General features: G+C 48.4%; 1 protein-coding gene across 1 annotated transcript in view; it reads right to left on the bottom strand.

The window, feature by feature from the left end:
- DNAH9 (dynein, axonemal, heavy chain 9) overlaps positions 1-22753 on the bottom strand; it is a 164944-nt gene that overhangs the window by 120775 nt on the left and 21416 nt on the right. The window contains 16 exon segments of the mRNA XM_010008230.1: positions 31-139; positions 574-701; positions 2206-2416; positions 2871-3158; positions 4352-4490; positions 4796-4953; positions 8103-8207; positions 9059-9215; positions 10265-10425; positions 11461-11700; positions 12360-12485; positions 13434-13586; positions 16349-16475; positions 17594-17724; positions 19598-20468; positions 20829-20995. Of these exon segments, the coding sequence (XP_010006532.1) occupies positions 31-139; positions 574-701; positions 2206-2416; positions 2871-3158; positions 4352-4490; positions 4796-4953; positions 8103-8207; positions 9059-9215; positions 10265-10425; positions 11461-11700; positions 12360-12485; positions 13434-13586; positions 16349-16475; positions 17594-17724; positions 19598-20468; positions 20829-20995 (3271 nt within the window).

The following is a 22753-nucleotide window of genomic DNA, read 5'->3' as shown; positions in this document are numbered from 1 at the left end:
TGCCAGGGTGAAGCTGAGGACAGGACTCACCTGCTCTGGACACGGTGGCTGGGGTGGCTGTGCGCAAGTGGCTGATCTCAAAGACAAGTCTCATCGTTGGGTTCAGGGGGATTCTCTCATTGCTTGCCAGGGTCAGCACCTGCACGGGGCAGACAGACAGACAGGCTACCATCTCCCCCAGGAACAGGAATGAAAAGCATTCAGCACTTGGCACTAAAAGCCTGGACATTCCTCAAGGCAGAGCAGCTGATTTCTAGCAGGTACCAGAACGATCCCTCTCTCCTCCATGACCCAGAATGAACAGCAGTCCCTTAGGGTGGGGAAAAAGGTGCAGGGTTATGACCCTACTCTATTTTTAAAGGAGTTATGATCAGTTATTCATGAGCCCAACTCTCCAGGAAAAGGAAATTCCACTGAAAACATGCTCTGAGCTGTTTCCCTCGAGCACCATTTTCTTTATGCAATATCATTTGGTGTATCCACAGAAACAACTGCATTCTTCCAGGAGGTGTTACTTCAGCAGCTGCCTTGCTCCTAGGCTGAATCATGTAATGCACTCAGAGCATTCATTACCTTATTATCATCCATCACAGTATTAAGAGACTCAATCCACATTGGGTCAATATCTCCATCTAGTACCATCCACTTGGGACCATCATGGGTGATGTTGGCCAGTTCACGCATGATTGATGAGAACAGGCCTGGGAGGGTGACAGAAATAAGACTGATGAAGTTGACACTTGCTCTAACATTTTTCTCCAGCAACTTTCTAAAAATTACCCTAATGAATGCTTTCCTCTTAAGCATTCAAAATTCTACACATAAATATTATGATGTCATGATATGGGACTCCTCTGCTTGGAAGAAAAGAATATTACCAGCTACCACCCCTGTAGGTGACTTCAGATCTTCATTCCCACTGAGGATCATAAGGAATAGAAAAAGTAGAGAGCAAATACTCAGAGGCAAAAAAAGGCCTGAATTACACAAGGCAGAGAAACCATGAGAATATGCCTTGGAAATTCTTAGAAATGTCTTTTTTTTTGTGGCTCAAAATATATCCGGGAAATCAAGATGCATTAAACACTGGGTCATGGCTTTAGTGAGACTGAGGGGAGAACAAGCACAGAATGAATGACACTGAATGACAGAACAAAGTGTCAGTAAAGTCAAGGAGAGAGAGGATACAGTGACTCCAGGGGAGTAAATCATGAAGGTTAAGAAGACCAAGCAGGCTGGGGATCAAGCAGCAGTGCTGCAGAGCAAATGAAAACTCCACAAAACTATTACTCTCCTCTTCACAGGAAAATACCTAGGGAGCCACTGGTCTTCATGAAAAAAACATTAGGCAAACATGAAAAAAAAGCCCCTCTTTTGGTGAATTGTAACAAGCACACTTTTTTTTTCCCCTCCAGGACAAGCTATTTCTTTGTGATCCAGATCAGGAGTACTAGAGGCATGATATGACTGAAGACAAAGCTGGTGCACAACCAGTGCAGAACAGCTCACCTGAAACAGGCATCTGGTTCTGAGACTGGGTCAAAAAAAAACCAACCAACACTTCAATGGCTTTGCCTTGACTCAGCTTCTCACATGTTGGACACAAGCCTTGGAAATGGCTCCAAAATCATTAGTATCAGAAATAGCTACAGTCTCAGAGAACCAGTACTTCCCTCATACACACCATGGCAGCAGTGGAGGAAAAGTTCCTCTCTCTTCATCTTGGCATCCACACCACAGAGTGTTTTTGGGATTTAAAGGAAGAGTTTGGTTCTACCAAGAACACTTTCAGGATTCCTCTATGGGGCCCTTTTGCCACCTACTAATGTGTATAAACTTTGAAACTCCTGCTAATCAAGCACTGGGGAAGGCACATTTTGGGGGATCCCAGTGCACACCATCACCAGTCTGGCCAACCTTGAAAAACTGTCTGCTCCACTTAGGAATTGGTAAGTGTTAGTATTAATGGATGTGATAATGATTCTTAGGGCAAGAGGATAAAGTAGGTTATGGTGTACTGCCAAGTTGAAGATCAAAAAGCTAAAACATCCCTTTCAACAACAAACTGTCACGTGGCTGTGAGCAGCAGAGAAGGGCCTGGGCTTTCAGACCTGCATACAAAGAACCAGTCATCCTGCTGCTGCTCAGCACATTCATGAACAACATCCTCCTTATCTACTGCTTCAGGCATGAGAAGACACTTACCATCTTTCCATTCCCTTGTTGCTGGGTTAATGATGCCAAAGAGCTCATCGTTGGTGACTGCCTTGGGGTTGAGGTCTGTCCAGACAGGACGTCGCTTCATGATCTGGTAAGTCTTGTTTAGGGATCTCATCACCTGAGACTTGCCTGTGCCTGCATTCCCCACCACAAAGACAGAGTGCCGGACAGCCAGCAGCTCCTCCAGCTGCACCACCTGAGAAAAACACACCCAGAATTTAGACAAAGATGCCAAACTGAAGTTCAGATCTACAGAATAGCTCCCCTTGGGCCTCTTCTTTAGAAAGACGGAACCCAGAGACACAAGTGGATTTGGCATTGAGTTTGGTTTAGCCACTGTAATCATGATGGGTGAGCCCTCAGACAAACCTCCAGCACTATTCACATCTGACAGCCATCAGCTGATGAGGCTCTGCTCTCCAGGGGCCACAACCTCATGACCCTGCAGGATTTAACCCGTTTGCAAATTCAGACTGAGCCAGTGCTGGCTTTAGCAGCAGGTGCAACTGCATCAGCCCCAGCACAGCTGGCTGCCTCCCTTCAACATCTGCCTGCAGTGGGAATACTGTGCAGAGCCCTCTTTGTAGAAGCAAAGATGGTTGAGAACCCAAATGATTTGATGGCAATGGAGGTACAGCAGAAGGTCTTACTTTGAGCACAAAGTTGTCCTCAGCCTGCAGCTGGAGGTCCAGCACAGCCTGCCTCACAAATGACTCAAAATTCAGGTCACGCTTCCGAGGCACATCCAGTGCAGGGAAGAGATCCCCAATCAGCCCCATGAACACTGGCACATCATCAGTCACAATCTTGGGGATGTTGAAGTCGCGGAGGGAGCGCATCAGAACCTGGTCTTCAGGCCTCTCGGGGTCATCGCGCTTGAGGGAACCAGCAACAACCAGCACTGACTTGATAGCACGCAGGCCCCAGTCATAGTGATCCTACCCCAGAGGAAGGAAAAAAGGAGGGATGAGCTTATGCTTAGACAGTCCATCAGCAGGTGGGGCAAAGAACCAGCATCTCAACAGGTGGGAAATGGAAATAGATCCAAATCTGCTCTTTGCGTTGTGACCAGAGGCCTCCACCAGCCTGAGTTCCCTGATTTCCACTTCAGTAGGTCAGGTTCCCATCAGGGACAGTATTGAAGAGCCAAAGAGTTCAGCTGCTCACACCACCACCTGGGCTCACAGCTGGCAGCGAGACAGCAGTAGGACCTGCATTCCAGAGACTTAAGGAGTTTGTTTCACATAAATCATAAAGCAGCTAAAGCAAGGCCAGCCAGGCCCCAGGATCTGCAGGAGCTACCAAGGTGAAAGGCTTGTTGGTCTGTTATGAGGCCAAAACACCCCAGCCTCTTCATCCTGCCCATCTGAAGATTACAAGTATGTTCAGTCTCAGAGACAGACCACCAAGCATAGCCCAGTAAAGACATTGCTGAAAAAGGACCACAAGAAGGCATCAGAGGAACTCTCAAGCCAACCAACAACTCATTATATTTCTACTCAGATAAACCCTCCAGAGCACTGGAGGCTTCCACAAAGTTCTCCAAGACACAGCACAAAGCTTCTGTGACAAGGCACCTCCCACTCAGCCTCACACTGGCACAGTTAGAATCAGGTTTTCCATCTAGAGTCCTGATTCAGCTCTTCTCTGGGTACAAATTTGATCTGTACAAATGATGACAAGTTAAAATGCAATTTGCTCTGCACTGAAAGTGATCCTACTTGGTCAACACCTGAGAAGACCTGGAACAGGTAAGCTGATCTCAGAGAGGGACACACATCATAAAGCCCTTGCAGGCAGGAGAATCAATAGGTACTAGGGGACTGGAAAGCAAAGGGTGACTGAACACTACCCTAAACATGGTGTCATTTGAGCCCCAGTGAAAGATCTCTTCCGGTAATGCAGCTGGTCAAGTGGTTTTGTTTCTGCAAATCCTCTAGTAAAGATGACTGAAAAACTTATTGTTCTGATGATCACAAACCTCCTCTTCTCCCAGCAGCTTACACAGATGCAGCCATTCAATAAGAGCTGGGAAGCTGTAGCCATGAAGCTGAGGGGCAGTGCTATGTTTCTGCTGATTCTGGAGATCAGCAGGCTTCCTTGTACCACCCAGCCATAGAAGTGGGCTCACCTGCTTGGACAGGAGCTCTTTGCAGAGTTGGTACAGAGTAATGAACTTCCTGGCTAAAGCCCGGGCCTCCAGGAAGCCCTCAGCCACCAGCATGATTTCACAGATCAACTCAAAGTCTGGCACAACCATCGCACACGGCCTAGAAAGACAGGTGAGAAAAGACTGCAGAACAAGTATTTCTTGACTATAGGTCTTAGGGACAGTGGATTTGCAGCTTTATCTTCCAAGTCTTGTCCCATGAGCCAGGTCACACTCTGCCTTTCCCATCACAAAGGACAAGGCTCCTTTGCCCTGCCCGTGCAGTCCCAGCCTCAGCCTTGTCATGCAAGGCAGAAACTATCTGTGAATCCCCAGTGTGAATGAATTCCCCAAGGAAATTAGGTCAACCCTGGATGATCCAAAAAGAGAATTTCTGCCAGGTCCCAAACCCTGACCTGGCCTCACCTGAAGAGAGCTTTTAAATTCTCAGGTAGCTCAGTTCGCCCTGCATAACCAGGGTTCATGGTGATGAAAATGCCTACTGAGGGTATCAAGTTAATGTCTTCTCCGAGAAAATTGAAGGATTTCTTCTTCTCCCGTATTGCATCCTGCACACTCTTCACCTGGAAACCAAGACAGCATGATAGTACTGGTGACCAGCTATGGAAAACATCTCAGGCAACAGTGCTGCCCTCTTTATACTTGGCCCCATGACAAATGGGGCTCATTGCTGGTTTGTTTTGTGGGGTTGTTTTTTTTTATTACCCACATAAAGCTTTATACACTGTTTGGAGTAAATCTATAGAGCAATATCAGTGTCCCATCATAATCCATCTCTGACAAAGCACAAAAGAAAGCTGCAGAGACTGGCAGTTAAAGTGCAGAGGAGTTTCAAGAACTTGCACCTTTGCTCCAAATGACAATGACAAACATGGGTGGGTCAGGAAGAACAACTCAGAAGCACAAAATGCCCCCAACACTGCCTGCATCTCACCTTGGCCTTTGACATCAACTGTGGGACACTTCTCAGCAAAAACACCTAAATCACCTCTTTGAACTTCCCAACCCAGCAGGAAGCCAAATGCATGAGACAATGCAGGGCTGTCCAGGAACCCTAACACAGCCAACACCCAGAGGGACTCCCCAGACTCTACCATAATATAAGCCCCTTATTCCCTTCATCCATCCTCACCTCTCCTCACACACCGTTGTTCTCCATGACATCCCAAAACCCTCCTGTGCCTTTTCTGCTCCTTTCCTTTCAGGAAAAGAGCAGAATTATGGTCTCAGCTCAATTGCAAACTGATCACTTGAAGTTGCTTTTAAAGACTTTGAGATGCTTCATCTCCAAAGATATCAGATGCTTAATTTAAAACCAAAACCAGGAGGCAGAAGCTTTAAAACTTCCCCTGACACCTTCACTTCCTAATTTCCTATTATTTTTTTACATTTGCCTGATTGCAGCTCTGTTCTTCTCATTCCTCCCCCTCTAGAGAGCAAGTTTATTAAAGATAGATCACCTTCCTGCAGACAGCACCTCAGCAAGGGAGAAATCTCTCTGCACTCCCTCTAACCTCACTGCTTTTTGCCACCTTCGAGTTAAGCGATTAATCGAATTTTCTCTGTGAGGACCCACATTGACATCAGCTGCATGACTAAGGCAGCCAATTAAACATCACCATGGTTACCCTCCTAATAGCAGCCAGGAGACTGAGGGATGAAATAACAGCCCTGCTGCTTTCTCTGGATGCTGTGCCCCAGCCAGGAGCCAGGGAACCATTAGAAGTTGAGTCATATCTGGGCTTCTTTTGTTCAGCTTCCCTTTTTACTTTCAGATCCTCAAAGACTTTTTCAATGACAACTTTCAACTTGAACCTGATGGAATTGAGAGGGAATGATACAAACTCTTGTACATGCCTGGGGCTTCTCTGGGACATCATGTAAAGTAATAATTATGAGTGAAAGAGAGAGAAGAGGGAGCAGTTCATGGAGGGGTTCAGAACAACATCTTTGACCAAAACATTTACAAAAGTGAAGAAACTTCTGAGATCTAGATCTTTATTTCTGCAATACTGAGCCCAAAAGGGGGGCTGGGCAGAATTCAGCACCTCAGTCAGACATTAGGATCCTAAAACTTGCACTGAGCTGATACTTGGGTCTAGAAGAATCTAAGACAATTTGGCAGTTTGGTTTTCAGCACCAAGGGTCAAAACTTTCAGTTTTGCCCATGTCAGAGCCGTCTCAGTCAGGCCAGTGCAGTTGAGCACCCACCCTCCACTCCAGCTCCCCTGGTAACTGGATTTACCTGGAATTTTCAGAGGACACCAACAAGATTTAGGAACTGGACAAACATCCAGAGACAGCTCTCCTCTGAGGCAATGGCCAGAGGAGGTAGCAGGGCCTGCTCTCATCCTGCTGCCCCATGGTTATACCTGGGCTGCCCCAGATTTCTGTGGGGATTCACCCACAGCACTGCCTGGCGTGCCCCGCTCACCCCCCATGGGGCACACACGATGAGGGCACAGAATGTCTCCTCTCCTGCAGCCCCTTCCCCTCTATGAAATAATTCCAGATTTCCTCATCAAGGGAAGGAGAAGGCAAAGTGCCTGGTTATCTATAAAGCACAGGAGAATGGGACTCTCTAGCATGATGGGGAGGGCTATCTCCTTTCCAACCCTTCTCCAAGAACTGCTGCTGTGCTTCACATGAGACTCACCAATAAAATGCATTGAGTGGTTGAGCCACAGAGGAGATGAGAAATCATTCTGCAGGGAAAGTGCCCATGCACAGCCTGGCACAGCTCAGAGAGCTCTCTCCTCGCTGGAATCCCAGCCTAGCACATCAGCCAGGGCTGCAGATCTGCCACAGGTTCCTGTTACTGAGAATCACCCAACTGACACCAGCTTTTGGAGCCCCACATTGCACCCATGAGCTTCACACATTCCTGATAGGAATTCTGCCACTTGACTGGGAATACTCTCCCAAGCTGTTTCCCAGAGCCATTTCTTATTACAGACACTGGAATTAAATCTACAGCCATATGACAAGAGAAGGAAGGAGAGAAGACTGCACAGTCTTGGTGACAGGTAAGTGTTAAGAAAATTAACCACGGAATCCCAGACTGGTTTGTGTTGGAAGGAACCTTAAGGATCATCTAGTCCCAGCCCCTGCAATGGGCAGGGAGATCTCCCACGAGTCCAGGTTTATCCAAACTGGCCTTGAACACTTCCAGTGATGGGACCTCCACAGCTTCTCTGAGCAACCTGGGCCAATGTTGTCCCACCCTCATAATCTGGAGTGTATTCCTGTTTGCTGGATAAGACATACAACCTCTGACTGGAGGCAAGAAGTAACCCCTGAAAGTCCAGCAGGCCATGGATCTGCTCCAACACCACCCTTCTCCTCCATGAAAACGATTCCCTAGATGGCCATAAAGCAAGGCAGATGAGCTCCTTCAAATGATGTATTGCAATTATCTCACAGCACATTAATGACACAATCACCTTCCTAGCCATGGTGTGCACTGATCTGGGGAAAGGTGCTACAAAGAATTGCCTCTGGGGAAAGAAAAGAAGTGACAAAAACGTTTGCAGCACAGAACTGCTACATTTTGCCAGTGCTAATTCATGTGATTCATCTTGGGGTATAATCCTCCAGCTGCCTGCACACAGAACTGAACTGGCAACGTGCACTTCTCCTATTCCACTTGCTCCAAAGGCTGCAGCCTGGCTCTGCCTTGTTTGGGTGTATTTACAGGTGTTTCTCCACTTACCTGTACAGCAACCACAGAAAGGACCTCAACAGAAATCCTGTTGAACTCATCAAAACAGCCCCAGGCTCCTGTCTGGGCAAGGCCCTTGTAAATATTCCCACATGACTGGAAAAAAATAAAATAATCACAAGAGGGAAATCACAAATAGATTCAACTCCAGCAAAAAAAAACACACCACAACAACAAACAAAAACAAACCCACAACTGGATTTTTTTCCCCCAGCCTGTTTATTTATAGCAATTTATGGTCTATTGTGGGTATTTAGAAAAGTGCCTGGAACCAGCAGGCCCAACTCAATTGTAATATTTATAGCTCTGCATAGTTTGCCCCTTGATTTGCTAATGGCACTTTCTGGCTCTCTGTGCCCTGGTTTCACTTAAAGGTCTCCTGTGCTGCACCACTGAGGGCCCATGAGCTGAATAAAATATGATCCAAGGCTCCCAGAACCACTGCTCTGTGCCAGACTGGTGGGGAGCAGAGACTCAGCCCAACAACACAGTGTCCTGAGGCAGCTGAAGGTTCAGAACGTCTTGGTGTGTTCTGGGAGAGGGTCCTGAGAAAACCAGGGCAGGTCCCTTCCCATGGCAGGGCCTGAGAGGGTGCCAGAAAGCAACAACCAGGGTCCAAATCTCAGCACAGATCTCAGTCTCAACTGAACAGGCCTAAACTGTTGAAGCTTTTTGCATGGAATCCAAATCCAGAAGGGAAGGGAAAGGTGTGATGAGGCAGAGAGCACAGTTTGAGTCTCTGCCTCCTGAAGAACCTTGTGCAAGCCTTGGAGGAGATAAGGAAGGAGGAGAACAAGGTGTTCAGCAGAAAGGAACAGAGCAGGGATTTGGGGAGAGGTGATGGATCAAAGGGACCTCAGCTAGATTAATCTCCTCCTACAGGTTCCATTGGGCCCCGAGCAGCCCAGCCCCACGTGCCAGCCCTGCAGCCAAGGTGAGAGTGGTACCTTGTAGTCCATCTGCTCAGAGCAGTTAAACACATACACCATGATGCCCAGGGCTCGCCCCAGATCTTTCGTAGTCTCTGTCTTGCCAGTGCCTGCAGGGCCTGCAGGTGCTCCACTCATGGTCAGGTGCAGTGACTGGGTCAGGGTGATGTAACACCTTTCACAGGGAAGGATGAGGGGAAAAAAGGAAAGAGACTGAGATTTGGTCCAACAGGTCACCACTGGGCTTGAGAGAACAGCACTAGGGGGACACACTCAGCAAAGCCTTTCTTCTGAAAAGCTGTACATGAGCAGGGTGCATTTCTGAGCCCAAAGTCCTCTTAGGCATTAATGACCACCTCTGCCCAGCTGTGTTTGCTCCAAGAGATTCATCTTCCACCAGGGTCTGTCCAACTTCTTCACATCTGGTCTGTGCTTTCTTTGAATCCTCAGAGCACTCACTGATACTAGGCATGTCCCAGGTTGTATGAGAAAAGGTTCATTTCCTGAAAGACCTTCCTCCTGCATCCCAGTGCTCTTCTGCCCAAAGGATCTTGTTTCCTGTCACTGGCAGAAATCTGCTCCAATACCCTATGAATGGTCCCACCCAACACTGCAGCAAGCCCCAAAGTTTTTCCATCATGCTGATGATGGATACCAGGGAGATGTCCACGTGTGGGTGTCTGTACTCCCAGTATAAGCCTCAGAGCTGTAGTCCTTATGGCCAACAAAATCCAATAATGCACAGGGGTTTAGCTCAGCTGACCGACATGGGTGAGAAGAGCCACCTGAGATGCTCCTAACTACTGAAATGTGACACAGGGTGGAAAGGTACCACAGGGTTCTACAGGAAACTTCTGAGTTGGCAGCTGGAAGCCAGGTGGAACAAAGCAGAGCATCTCAAGTCACCCTAGTTGAAACATGGAGCCAAGTGGCAGATGTCTTCTTCAAGACAGGATGAAAGCTTTCTAGGCTCACCAGCTGCACAGGGAGTGGACATCTTGTGCACAGGCAGACACTCACAAGTGAGCTGAATCCCACCCACCACAGGACCTGAGACACTGGTACCAGAGGGTACCCCATCAAATCACAAACCAGGTGAGAGTTGGAGCTGGGACACAGAGAAAGAACAAGAGGGATGTCCAAACTAAATCCATCTTTGGTTGGCAGCTCCTCCTCTAACCACAGGGCAAAGCTCAGCTATGGTGGCATTTCCCAGGGACTCACCTGTCAGTCAGTGGGGTGATCACAAGCCGAGGGGTGTTGCCAAGGTACTCGTAGGAGTACAGGAACTGGGCATCACAGATGTTGGCAAAGCAGTGTCGTTCCTCATCCGACCACCTGTGCCGGAGCTGGGACAGCCAAACGAAGGCCTGGGCGTTGTCAACCTGCAAGGCACCCACAAGCACCTTCACACACAGCTCAGGTGCCCAAATGGTGACTGCAACACCAGGGTTTCACTGCGGATGGACTGGCCCTCCCTGTGAAGGCAGGTGTGGTGAGGAAGGTCATCTCCCTGTATCACAGTGGGAAATGTCACCTCCTTGCTTCCCATCAGTGAGGGCAGGAACCAAACCAGTGACTGTCTTGGTGGGCAACAAAAAGTGAATATCCAAGATACAAAGCAGCACAAACACAGACTCCTGAAGAGGAGACTTGAGAAGCAGCAAGGAGTGATGAGGTTTTTGTAATGCAATCAGAGAGGAGGAGCAGAGGCTGTCTGGACAAGGAAGAGGCCAAAGAGACCACCAGAGCAAAAGGGTGGGGACAGGGGGACCAGGACAGGCCTAGCCAGTGCTCTCTGCACAACCAGCAGGTGGACCTTTTTACCACAACCTGGGCCAAGGCAGCACCAAGCCCAGCTGAGCCTTGAAGCCAGAAACCTTGCAAGGAGCCTGGCTGGCTCCTGGAGGACACAGATGAGGGTAACACTACAAGGCAGCACACTCAGGGCACCTCCCCACCCACTTGACACAGTGCCAAGGACAGGGGAGAGGTGTGCAAGACAAGGGAGCTCCCAAGGTGTCCCTGTGGCCCCACACCTGATGAATGAGGCTACAAAAAGAAAAGCCCAAATGCTTTATTCTTACTTTCTAAAGACATAACTGAGACTGCATCCAGACAGCCTCCCAACACATCATCCTCCACCCACACGTGCCTTGGCAACAAGACCCAGGGCCACACTCCCACTCCTGGTGTCAATGTGACAAGTACAACAAGCCCCTTGGCATCGCACGGCCACAGTACAGACCAGCACTGCAGTGGGTTTCTGCCTCCTTGCTGCAAACATTGTGGAAGCAAATTTAGTTGTGTATCTCCCCCTGAGACAGGCAGTGATCTGAGTGGCCTCTGGTTGCTCTGTCACTCCTGCAACCCCCCCTCCAATGCTCAACACAAGACCACGCTGAGCTGCAACCACCAACCTTCTGTGCTATCATCTTTGCCACCACATCCCGAGCGTGCACATCGATGGTGCATATGGTCGTGATCTTCTGCCTGTCACCCTTGGAGAGCTGCCCAATCAGCATGGTAACGAGGGTGTTCAGCTGGGTCACTTGCTTCTTGTGGTATTCCTTCATGGCATTCTCATAGCCTTCCTCCATCCTGGCAAAGGCAATCCCAACCTCAGTTGTCCACCAGATCTGGGTGCAGGAAAGAGCCACCTAGGGAAAAGGGCTGGCTCAGTTGCAGGGAAAACATCAGAGCTTCTTTATGTTCAAGAGTGGCTGATCCACAAGGAGATCAAGGATAAAGAATCCGTGACATGAAATTAAGTATCTTTTCATGCAGCACTCACAGCAGACAGGACAACAGGGACCTGCCCCGTGACATTTGTATAAAACATCCTATCAGTGGCAGACACATTCAGCAGCTGCTTAGTAGTAAATCAGCACCTTTCATGTGCCTGACACAGCAGAGGAGGAAGAGCTGGAGACCAGAGGGCTGTCAGAGGTGCATCTGAGGGGCTCTTTTCTCTTATTAGGCCTCACCACTGTGTTTCTGCAGCACCTCTGGCTCCTCCAGGTGTCTAAAATCTCTGTGTCCCAGGGACTCCCCAACCCTGGGCCCTGCGACCCCACCAAGAGTGTATAATCCCTGGAGCCCCAGTCAGAGCATGGGGCTCAGCCTGGGAAATCCATAAGGAGATTACCAGGATAAAGGAAAACTCATCCTCCCTCCTGAAGAGCACAATTGAGGCCAAGAACATCCCCAACCACAGCTAGAGGCCAGTAATGAGAAAAGGGAAGGAGAAGCCAAGCTCTGCCTTTCCCATGTGCCAGCCCCAGTGGAGATGATGGAGAGGAGGAGCAGCAGCAGATACCTGGGCAGGGTAGTCAAAGAGCCACTGTTCCCTTGGCTTCTCCTCATAAGCCATGACAGCTTCTGTCATCTCATCTCTCACTGTAGCCCTCATTCTGTCTAGTACATGGTTCAGCCAGACCTCAACCTGGAGAAGGAATTACATCACAGTAACACGTTTACTCTTCTGAAGTGCTTTTGGTAATTGGTGAAGAAAGGGAATGGGACAAACATCTCAACTTTTGAGTTCCACAGGCCTCAGAGCCTTGTTTAGACCAGATGGCTTTGGCCAGATCTGGTCCTGCAGGATCAGCAGGACAAGAACACAAGACAAATTTCCAGACAAGAATACAAGACAAATTTTTCTTGAACTCCAGTTATAGGAGAAATCAAAATGAACTGTTCCACCTCCAGGCCATGACAGAATCACTCAAGGGACTTGAGCACAATCTGCCAGCAACTGGAGAAAGCTGCTGCTGAACTTGGGAACTTTTGCTGAATTTTGTTTTTCACAGCCAAAGCCCTCCTCGAGAGGGTTGTTTAAAAGCAGCAAGTTCCATCACTGGAGCTGGTATTACATCCTTCAGCCTCCTATAATAGTCCATGAAGAGAGGTGCAACTGCAAGGATAGATAAGCTGAGCAGTATGTGACTCTTAAATTTGATTCTTTAACTCATCCTATGAAAAAAGGAAGATCTGGAACTTAAAAGATCCCCATGCAGCAGTACTATGGAATAGCTTCATTTATTCTCAAGCTGCATCCCCTCCCTTACCAAGCACATTTGTAACAAGCTGTAAGACTAACTCCCAAAATATCTTAGAAAAATCCAAATTAAAAACCTAGTCAGAACCAGGCCACAGCTCTCTCTCTCACTGTGACACCACCTATGCCCCACCTTAGTGAGGAACTTTCCAGAGTGGGACCAAGGGCTGTGGGGTGAGGAGGAATGAAATTGCAGGCCACCTCTTGCAGCCTTTCTCACACACAAAGGAAGAACAGAGAAGCTCTACGATGCCTGAGCAACAGTTGCCCACACAAGGGACAGGAGAACAGACTCCACTGGACAGCTTTGATAGACAAGGTCTTCCCTCTCACCTGCCCACTGCAGTCACAGGGCTCACTGAAGCTGACATATTCCTCTTCTCTACTGTACATTCCCAGGCCAATTTTGGTTGCCTTTTGCTCTGAGTCCAGCTGGAATTTCATCTTGGCCAAGTTGTCAAAGAGTTTGGAAAGATGACGTTGCACCTGCAAAAGGAATTGTATAACTAAAGTGACTGAGACAGGGTGAGAAGACTGGAGATCACCACACATGTCACAGGCACTGTCATGTTCCTAAAGCATCATCTTGGACATCTCTGTAGCATCACATCTTCTCATACATGGCCAGGATACTGCCAACATGAGCCTCTTGCTCTCTCTTCCAGTGCTTCCACCTATTTCTACATCGTTTAAAAAACAGACATGCCTTAATAAATCCCAATCTCCCACTGGGAAATCTCCCACACAGAAAAACACAGAAACCATTCAAATGGTGCATGACCTCCTAGCCCTGATTTCCCTAGATGTAGTGATGAGAAATCTTCAGTCATGGCTTTACCTCAGCCTGTTCTCAGCACACTGTGGAGTTTTCATCACTCTGAGATTTTCTGCTTTTCACTACTAAAAATCAATTTTGTGCCAAAGAAAACTCCTGGATTCTCCTCCATGGAGAAGACCTTTATTTCTGCCCAAAACTCCAATAAACAGCTCAACAACCCTCTACAAAGGCCCTATCCTGACCCAAAGCACTCCTCCAGAAGGAAATGAATAACTCACTCCTGTCCTGTTCCCAGCCAGCTGAGTTTGAAAAGCCAACAGGGAGATGCTGGCAGGCACTGCTGCAGGCTCTCAACATCAGCACCTGCCTGCTAGGTGCTGAGCAGGTCACCAGCACTTCTAGATCACTACTCAACACACAACTATATCACTCTGTGTGTCACACACCACTGCCAACAGAGGCAGGATTCTCCCAGGACTGATGCTCCAACAGCAAAGGTTACTCTGCTGCCTCTCTCAAGGACAGCCAGAGATGGAGAGACCCCCATGGGTGGGATGAGAAATGAGAACAGCCCGTGACACCTGGTGCTCTGATGCTTTCAGACAGGTGGACGTGTGTGTTTAATTTCCACTCAGTGGCTCACACAGGATTCCACCACTCCTTCTCCCAGGCTGTCCTGCAGGGGGGCACAGCTCAGTAGTCTTCTTACATAACATTTAAGTAAGGCCAAAGCCTGGAAGGTGCTAAGCACCTCTGAGAAGCAAAGGGCACTCAGCATCCCCCCAGATAAGCATATCTCCTTTCAAATCTTGCATAAACCACAGAAACCTTTTCTCACATCTAGAAGCTTCTGCTCCCAAAACCCCAGTGTCCATTTCCAGGCCCTGGCCAGTCTGCAGGGCTCCAGCCATGGCCCAGCACCTGGTACAACCCTGGATACACCTGAACCTGCAACACCCAGCTCAAGAGGAGAAGATCATTGTGGATTTAATCCTCTTGTAGGAATTACCAGACTATAAAACAACCATGGAGAGCACATCCATTCATGATCCCACTTGACATTTACTTTGATTTTACTGTAAATAATTTTGAATAACAGCCAACACCAGGAATTTCTTCTTACCCCATGGAGCATTTCAACACAGTATCTTTTCTTTGCTTCCTGTGGGTTTTTTTCCTCTCCTTTTAAGTATCAATCAACTGTGTGTTATGATTCTCTGCAGGCTCAAACCACCCAGCAGCAGATCCAAGCAGTGTTTAAGGTTAGAGGCAAACAGCAGCACTTCCAAATGCACATGCAAACCTGCCCCCTGCTCACAGGAGTGCTGAGAATGATGAACAGCTTCAGTGAGGGGAGATTCCTTGCTTCTGAAAGGATGGAATAAGGAATTCATTCCTTACCCAACATGCTCCATTTGCTGGATTGGTTTTTCACTGCAATTTACACAGGATAAATGGTGTATCCCAAACAACACCAGCCAGAGCACAGCTCTGCCAGGGAAAGTGGCCAAGGTTTCCTGACAGTGACTCCTGTAGCACTGCCCATCCACCCCAGCACCCAATGCAAACACATCTGCAGCCCTCTGAGCTCTGCACACCAGGGGACTGGAGGTGTCTGCTCCTCTGGGGACATGGGGAGAGCACAGCACAACCATTTCCTAAAACAGGAAGGTTACTACAAGTTCCTTCACAGCATGATCCACCAGTCCACCAAAGCCAACAGGAGGGATGGTATATTTGGAGTGATCTCCCTGCAGGCAGCCCCAAACCCACCCTGGAGAGAAGCCCCCTCAGTCAGATGGGGCAGAAGCCCAGTGCAGGAGGTCAGATACCTGGCCTGCACATGATGGATGGCAACACAAGAGATCTACTTGCTCACCTTGGCTATAGCCACTGTCAGACCCCCATCTGTCTTACCTCTTTCAGGTTGTGTTCTTCTCTCCCCCTATAATGAGGACATCCCAAAGGCCTTTGGATGGGGGAAGGAAGAAGTGGCTGACTAGCCTCTTCTGCCTAAAAAAAAAAAGGGACCCCCCCCAGCCATCATTTGTCAATTCTTCCACATTTGAATGGCCAGTCTGTGCCTCCTGCAACAGCAGATGCTGTTTGGTGGCATGTCAGGTTGGGGATCCAAGGCCTGCAACAAGTTTTGGCTGAGATCCTCAAGCAAGATGGTTTCCCCCAATCTCACTGTATCCCAGCAGAAACAAGCCCTCTGGTTTTATGGCATCAAAACCCCAGTGCAACACCTTCAGGACCATTTGCAAGCATCACCAGGGTTAGATCAGGCAGCACACAGTGCACATGACAGATGAAAGTCAGCTGTGAAAGAATTCTCATTAAACCAAAAGAGGGTTGGAGAAAAAGCACTCAAGAAAGGAAAAGCCACAGGGGAGTCCCAAGACAGCACCTTCCACTGTGCCACTACTGACAGCTGGACAATGCAAAGGTGATGCAGAACAAGGCTTACCAGCTGTGGGTTGGTGCCATTGGAAAGAATATCCAATAAATCTGCTGAAGAAATGAAGTAAAACCTGGGGAAGACCAACCTCTTCATGTCCAAATATTCAGCCAAAGCCTTCTCACACAGAGACAACCTGGAGAGACAAAGCAGATGAACAGGGCTCAGGACAGGTGGATAAATACCCTGCCCTGTTTCATGCTACAGTTTGGGTTATCAAGCATATTCTCCCCTACCATGGGGAACTGCGAGACATGAGCTGAGCCTTTAGGCTGGTTCTCTACAGCATTTTCCAAACAGAGCAACAAAGCACAAAGTGATTCAGATCTCACTCTACTCCCAAGAGTCCAACAGCCCAAGAATCAGAGAAGCCTCATAAAAAAAGCAAAAACACAGATGGAAGAAGAGGGTAGAAAGGGGTTGAAGCCTGACAAGCTCTGAACTGCCACAGGTGATTTCACACTGAGATGAAATTTTCCATAACTGCTTTTATTCTAATCAGCCACATTTTAAAGTCTGATTCCAACCTCCTCGGCTATTTGTGTTTGCAAAGCCCAGAAGGAAACTTGTTTGCTCCAATCTAAAATGAATCTTTCAGTGTTTACATGCTAAGCTGCTGCTGAGCTCACAAAGTTCATCAATAACATGCAGCTAGTCCTCTGTGAGGAGCACTGGCCTTATCTGACCAACCAATAAAATCAAATCTCTATTTTAAATGGATAGGTATTACTGACACAGCAACTATAATATTCACTTTTAAGTGTGTTCCAGGTAGACTAGCTCATATGTGAAGTGAGGAATGTAACCATCTCATGACACCAAGGTCTTTCTCAGGAAGTCTCATTATACCATATGTGAAGGGTATATATGCAGAGACCATTTCAGAAATTAGGAACATGGGCTCAGCTCTGCTGCAGATATCCCTGCTTGGACTGCTAAACAGATACTTCAGACATTGTATTTGGGGTGGCAGGGAGGTCGTGTGCTACTGGAACCAGCTGAATACCAAGCTTTGTGTGTGTGCAAATCAACATTCAGGATAGGAGTTTGCACGTACACGGAGCCAGACTCCACTCTGGGGGCTTCAGGGTGATGGATCACAAATGAAAAGACTTCAGAAAGATCAGACACATTGTGGCTTGTGAATGCAAAGAATTCCTAGTCTAGGAAGAAAGTGTTGGAGCATGGGTCAAACAAACTTATTAGAACTGATCCCAGTCTCTGACAGAATCCCAGGACTGAAGCTCTACCTACCTATTCTGAAGGTCCTCCAGTTGTTGGGACAGACCTGGTTTATTGGTGGCCTCAACAACATTTGGGGTTGTCTGAGCTTCATAGGCCAGCTCTTTAAAATCCACATCAATCCCTTCAAAGCGTTTGGAGTCCTAAAAAGCAACATAAGGAACACAGTCACAGCAAAACACTCATCTTGTGCTAAAAGATCCAGCTTCTTGGTGCTGTCTTTGGGTTGAGGAGAAAGACTCCTGCAGAAAGCTTCCTGTCTAGTGCAGAAAGGGACCTCTTCACCATTTCAGAAGGGTTCTTTCACCTACATACCTGAAATAAGCCTCCAGTCAGGCACTTTCTTTATTGTCTCTGTATCTCAAAGGAGCTGTGGATAAAGCAATCCATGTAGAGGACAGTGGTGAGGTCCAACCATTTTCATGGCACTGAATTCCATTTTGGATACCTCCTCTTAACTCTTCCTGTCCTACGCCCAGATGAAATACCAAGATTTCCTGGCCACAGCAGTAGGAGATGATCCCATATGTGGGAAAGGCTACTGACTTCATGTGAGCTCACTCCCATCCCTCCTGCTACAGAGTAGGAGTCTTATCTCTAAAATGGGTGACACTGGCAGAGGAGAACCTTTCCTTGCCATGGAAACCCCACGTCAGCAGCAGAGGAACACTCTGACAATTATGCTCTGCACCTCACAGGGACCCTGCATTTCTGGAGCTAAACAGTGAAGAATAAATCCAGCTATGTTCAAAGTGTCTCTGCTCCTCCCTTCTTCCAAAGTTAGGCCTCCTGAGCAAGCCAGGACACAGAACACAAGTGCTCCAAGCTGTCCTGGTAACACTCCCACCTTGACCTGTGTTCCAACCCAGCAGCAAGGCTTGGGCTGGAGGGTTGAGCCACGTAACCAGATTCAGACCTGCACCCATGTCCTGCCAGCCCATCATTCCCCAGCCCTGGATGCATCCCAAAGAGGTTCAACCTCTAAAGGCTTTGAGCTTCCCTTTCTTCTAAGGAAGAGAAGAAGCTGCTGATTTGTGCCACCTGCCAGCCAGGTGGGGAGATGCAGGGAGCTGCCCACCAGGATGCAGACTGAAATCCTGATGCGGTTTGAGACATGCCACTGGGGAGCTGTTGGACACTAACTGGCACAGGGGTCAGCCTGCAGGGCTGAGCAGGTCATGAGCACCTGTAGCCATGGCCCAGGCAGCAAGGTGTACCCAGTGCTGGCCAGAGCAGCAGGAGGAACAGTGCAAGCAGACCAGAGTGAAGGCACAGAGACAGGGCAGGGACATCCAGGTGACACGGGGTTGTGCACAGCCCCTCCCAGGTGAGCCCCTCCATGGTGCTGTCACTGACACAGCAGCCCCTGCTCCACCTCAGAGCTGGTGCTGCATGTGGACAGTGGTGACACAGTCAACTGCAGCTCAGTGTGAGAAAGGCAGGGCTGGGAGTGGTGCAGATGGGCCAGCAACCAGCTTGGAAGATTTTCTTAATTATCAAGGGACTCTGGAATAAGGCTGGAAGCTTGACTTGATGACCCCCCTGAGGAAGTCACCAAGGACAGCTCTGTTCCATTTTCAGAAGCAGGAGAGGGCAACACCAGCTCTGAAGGCAGGGAAGGGGAAGCTGCCAAAGCTGCCTGACCCAGCCCTGGTTTGACAATTTGCAATATCTGATTAATTATCCCAGTGCTCTACCATCTGAGGAAAGAGGGAACATGCCTTCAGCACTGCTGGAGCCAGCAGCTTTCTGCTCAGTCTCCAGTATTTGCTGCACAACAGCAGAGGGGAGAAAATCAGCTTCTCAGCCTGTTCAAGCACAAGCTACAGTACAAAAACATCCCGGGGCAGCACCAGGGAAACTACAACAGCACTGAGGGAGCCTCCAAAAAGTGAGGCAGCAGGAGAAAATCCCTGCTTGGGGGAACCTGGCATTACAGATAACTATTTCATAGAATAGGGGCTCCCCTTCAACACTTTCCAAACAGGAGAAGTGGGACTTAGGACTTGTCCATACCTCAGGGAGCTGTGCCCGTATATCCTCTGAGCCTATGAATATGCTCTCCAAGTGACACCATGTTCTCTGCACCTCAAACCAGAGAGAAATGACAGAGTCTGCAGTGGACAGCTTCTTCTGCCATGCAGACACTTCCTCCAAGAAGAAAGAAATGTATTTGGATGTCATTAAATTCTGCAGCTGCACCTGGTTGTCTTCTAAAGTTTCAATGAGTTCCTCATCTGACTTCAGCAATGGGGTGTTTGTCCGGGGATGAAGCTCATACTGAAACTCCATGGTGCTCCAAGTGATTTTCAGTTCCTTCAGGACCTTCTCCATACTCATTTCTCTTACTGCTTTGTCCACAATACCACGAACTTCATCCTCAAAGTTATGCAGATTGAGCTTCAGGAGGTCAGCCAGTGTAATGTCTGAGTGCATGACAAGCCTCACCCCCATCATCTGCATCAGTTGATTCCAGTGCCTTTCTCTAAAGGCAGGGTTTTGAAGTTCTGCCACAGCTTTCAGGGCTGTCAGCATGTTCTTCACCTTGCTGTCCAGCCCAATGAAGGCATCCCAGGCCCTCATTTCCTTATCCAAATTCCGAATCTCTCTTGCAAACTTTTTACACTCCAGATCCATGTTTTCCACATTAATATCCACCCACTTGGTGGTCTGCCAGTCATCAAGGCTTGTGTTCACAAGGGAGATCATATCCCAGAGCTCTTTGAGAAGACACAGCTCCTTCCTGCACTGCTTCAGTTGTTTATAATCTGGCACCATGACTTCAAACAGACCAGCTGATTCATAAATGGAGGCCATGGCTGACTCCATTTGTTTAATCTCCATGTGCTTTGCATCCAGCAGCTGATAAGGGTTTTCAGTGTCAAACCTAGAAAGAAACGTTTATTCTTTGTAAGTGACACAGTAACAGCTTCTAAAGAAAACACAAAATGAACAGTGCCCCTACAAGACAGAGCAGATATGAAACACCCACAATAACCATTGATGGCACAGCCACATGGCACTACTGACACCACCTGAAAGTGATCTCATGGGCTTGGCCTCCAAACTCTATCTCTTGTTAACACCGGACAGTGTTTCTGGGGGCAAAACACCCCAGGCCTGATGGACCCAACACTGCGAGAAGGTGGGAAATGTACACAAGGGCTCAAGCAGGTGTCCTCAAGAGATGACCCCATAACACATTGGGGTTTTTTTCCCCCTCAGATCTTCTCTGAGTGGCCTGTACCTGAAGGGTGCCTCTCTCCGGAACCTCTCCCTGAACCTGTGCTGCTCCACCTCGAAGGCCGCGCAGCTCCTGCGCAGGGCGCTCATCTCGTTCGCCTGCAGAGGAGCCACATGCTGCTTCACAGCTATTGCCAGCTTCTTCAGGTTGTTCCACTTCTCTGGCAGCTCCTGCAAACACAAGTTAAATGCTGGTAGGCAGTTTTTGATAGCTGATACAAGATCCATTTTACAGATAATCACAGAACGGGAAAAGCAGCAGATCCCGTGTGTAAAACTCTAGGCAAGTTTTGTTGAGATGTAAAGGCTAAAACACACAACTTGGGATAAAACTTATCACTTATTCATAATTTTAAAACTAATGAATACTGAGACCTTACAAGTGACTGCCCTGATTGTCAAAATATGTTCCATACATTCAAAAGAAGGGTCCCAGACCAGATCCTGGGCTCCCAGGATGCTTCAGTGGCTGAGTGAGAACAGTGATCCCAGCACCAAGCTCAGTGGGAGCTGGAGCCTGCTGGGGGCAGGGAAGGCAGGAGGATGGGCTGTGGGTGCCAGCTCGTCAGATCATCTGACTTCCCAGAGCTAATTAAGAAACAGCCTGGGAAGTTTTCTGCCAGCTCACAGAGCAGAAGATGTCATAGCAGAGGGATGTCTAAAGAGCTCTCTCTCTCGGGCAAATCCCTCCAGCTTGTGCATACATTGGTGCTAAATAAGCCTTGCTTCTTTCTCGGGTCTGCATCCAAGCTGCAAGTGCACAGCACTGCTGACAACCCACCCTCTGTGCCTGGGATTTTATTCAGAAAGGGATTTTATGTTTTCTTACTAGGCTTCTCAGGCCACATTCTCAGCCCAAACACTGACAACAGCCAAGGGCTCTGCTGTCCTCAGCTCCCAGTGCTTTGCTCTCAGAGATCACACTTCCCCAGGACATAAGCCTACAGAAAAGACTTTGGGGTTCTTTTCATTCCAGTTCACATAGTTGAGGAGACTAATGAAGACCCACCAAGACAGTGGAATGAAAATAAGTAACCTGGAGTCAGCTCTGAGACAGCAGAGATAGCCAGAGCAGGGCCAGTCCCCCCTCAGGGGCCTCCTCAGCTTGATATTCCAATCCCAACAGAAATCACTATCCATGTGCCACACAACCACAACAGGGCACACATGGAGCTGCTCCCTTGCCTCTCTCACCCAACCTACCAGCTTCAACCCAACCATCTCCACAGCCACCAAGGGAGCAGTACCTAGAGGAACTTATTTCTGGTTTTCCCACCATATCCAGGAGTGAATGAATAATTCAACTGCACATTGCTGTCACTTGCCAGGAAAAACAAAACTGTTTTGTTATCTCCTGCATCTGAATGGCTGCCCTGCATCCCTCGTTTCTTCTATCAGAAAAATAAATCAGTTGTTTGAATGTACTTGGACAAACAGGCACCAAACAAGCAGCTCTCAGGGAGAGGAATTAGCAGCACCAGGACCCCTCCAGTACCATGCTTTATGCTGGTCTCAAGCTGTTCCAGCAGCCAGAACATCCATGTAATGCAGCTCTCCTGGTTTTCATGGGCTCTGTGGGAACCCAGATTTTTAGGACCCTTAACTGTTCCAGATTTGGTGACCCAACCACCCACAGATCACAGCTGCTCAAGCAGAAAACCAGGGACCTGCTAACCCCCCAACTCAGCTCCCCTCGAAGACTGCTGCACAAGTACATAAGGAAGAAACATCTCCCCAAAAGGTCCTGCTTTAAACCTTGTGTCCAGCACAGACCCCTCTGCCCACAGCACCCCATGATTATAGGGCATCCACCAGCATGTAGCTTCTCTACTGTAGCACCCTGACTGCTTCCAGTGCTTGTCTCCTGTCCCCCAAGGCTGGCTGGGCACCTCACAGGCTTTTCTCACCTCCATCCTATGGTCCCCTTTT

Source organism: Chaetura pelagica, unplaced genomic scaffold (assembly GCF_000747805.2).
Source record: "Chaetura pelagica isolate M959 unplaced genomic scaffold, ChaPel_1.0 scaffold471, whole genome shotgun sequence".
NCBI classification, from domain to species: Eukaryota; Metazoa; Chordata; class Aves; order Apodiformes; family Apodidae; genus Chaetura; species Chaetura pelagica.
The sequence above is the reverse complement of the archived record's forward strand: the minus strand, read 5'-3'. Positions and strand labels throughout refer to the sequence as shown.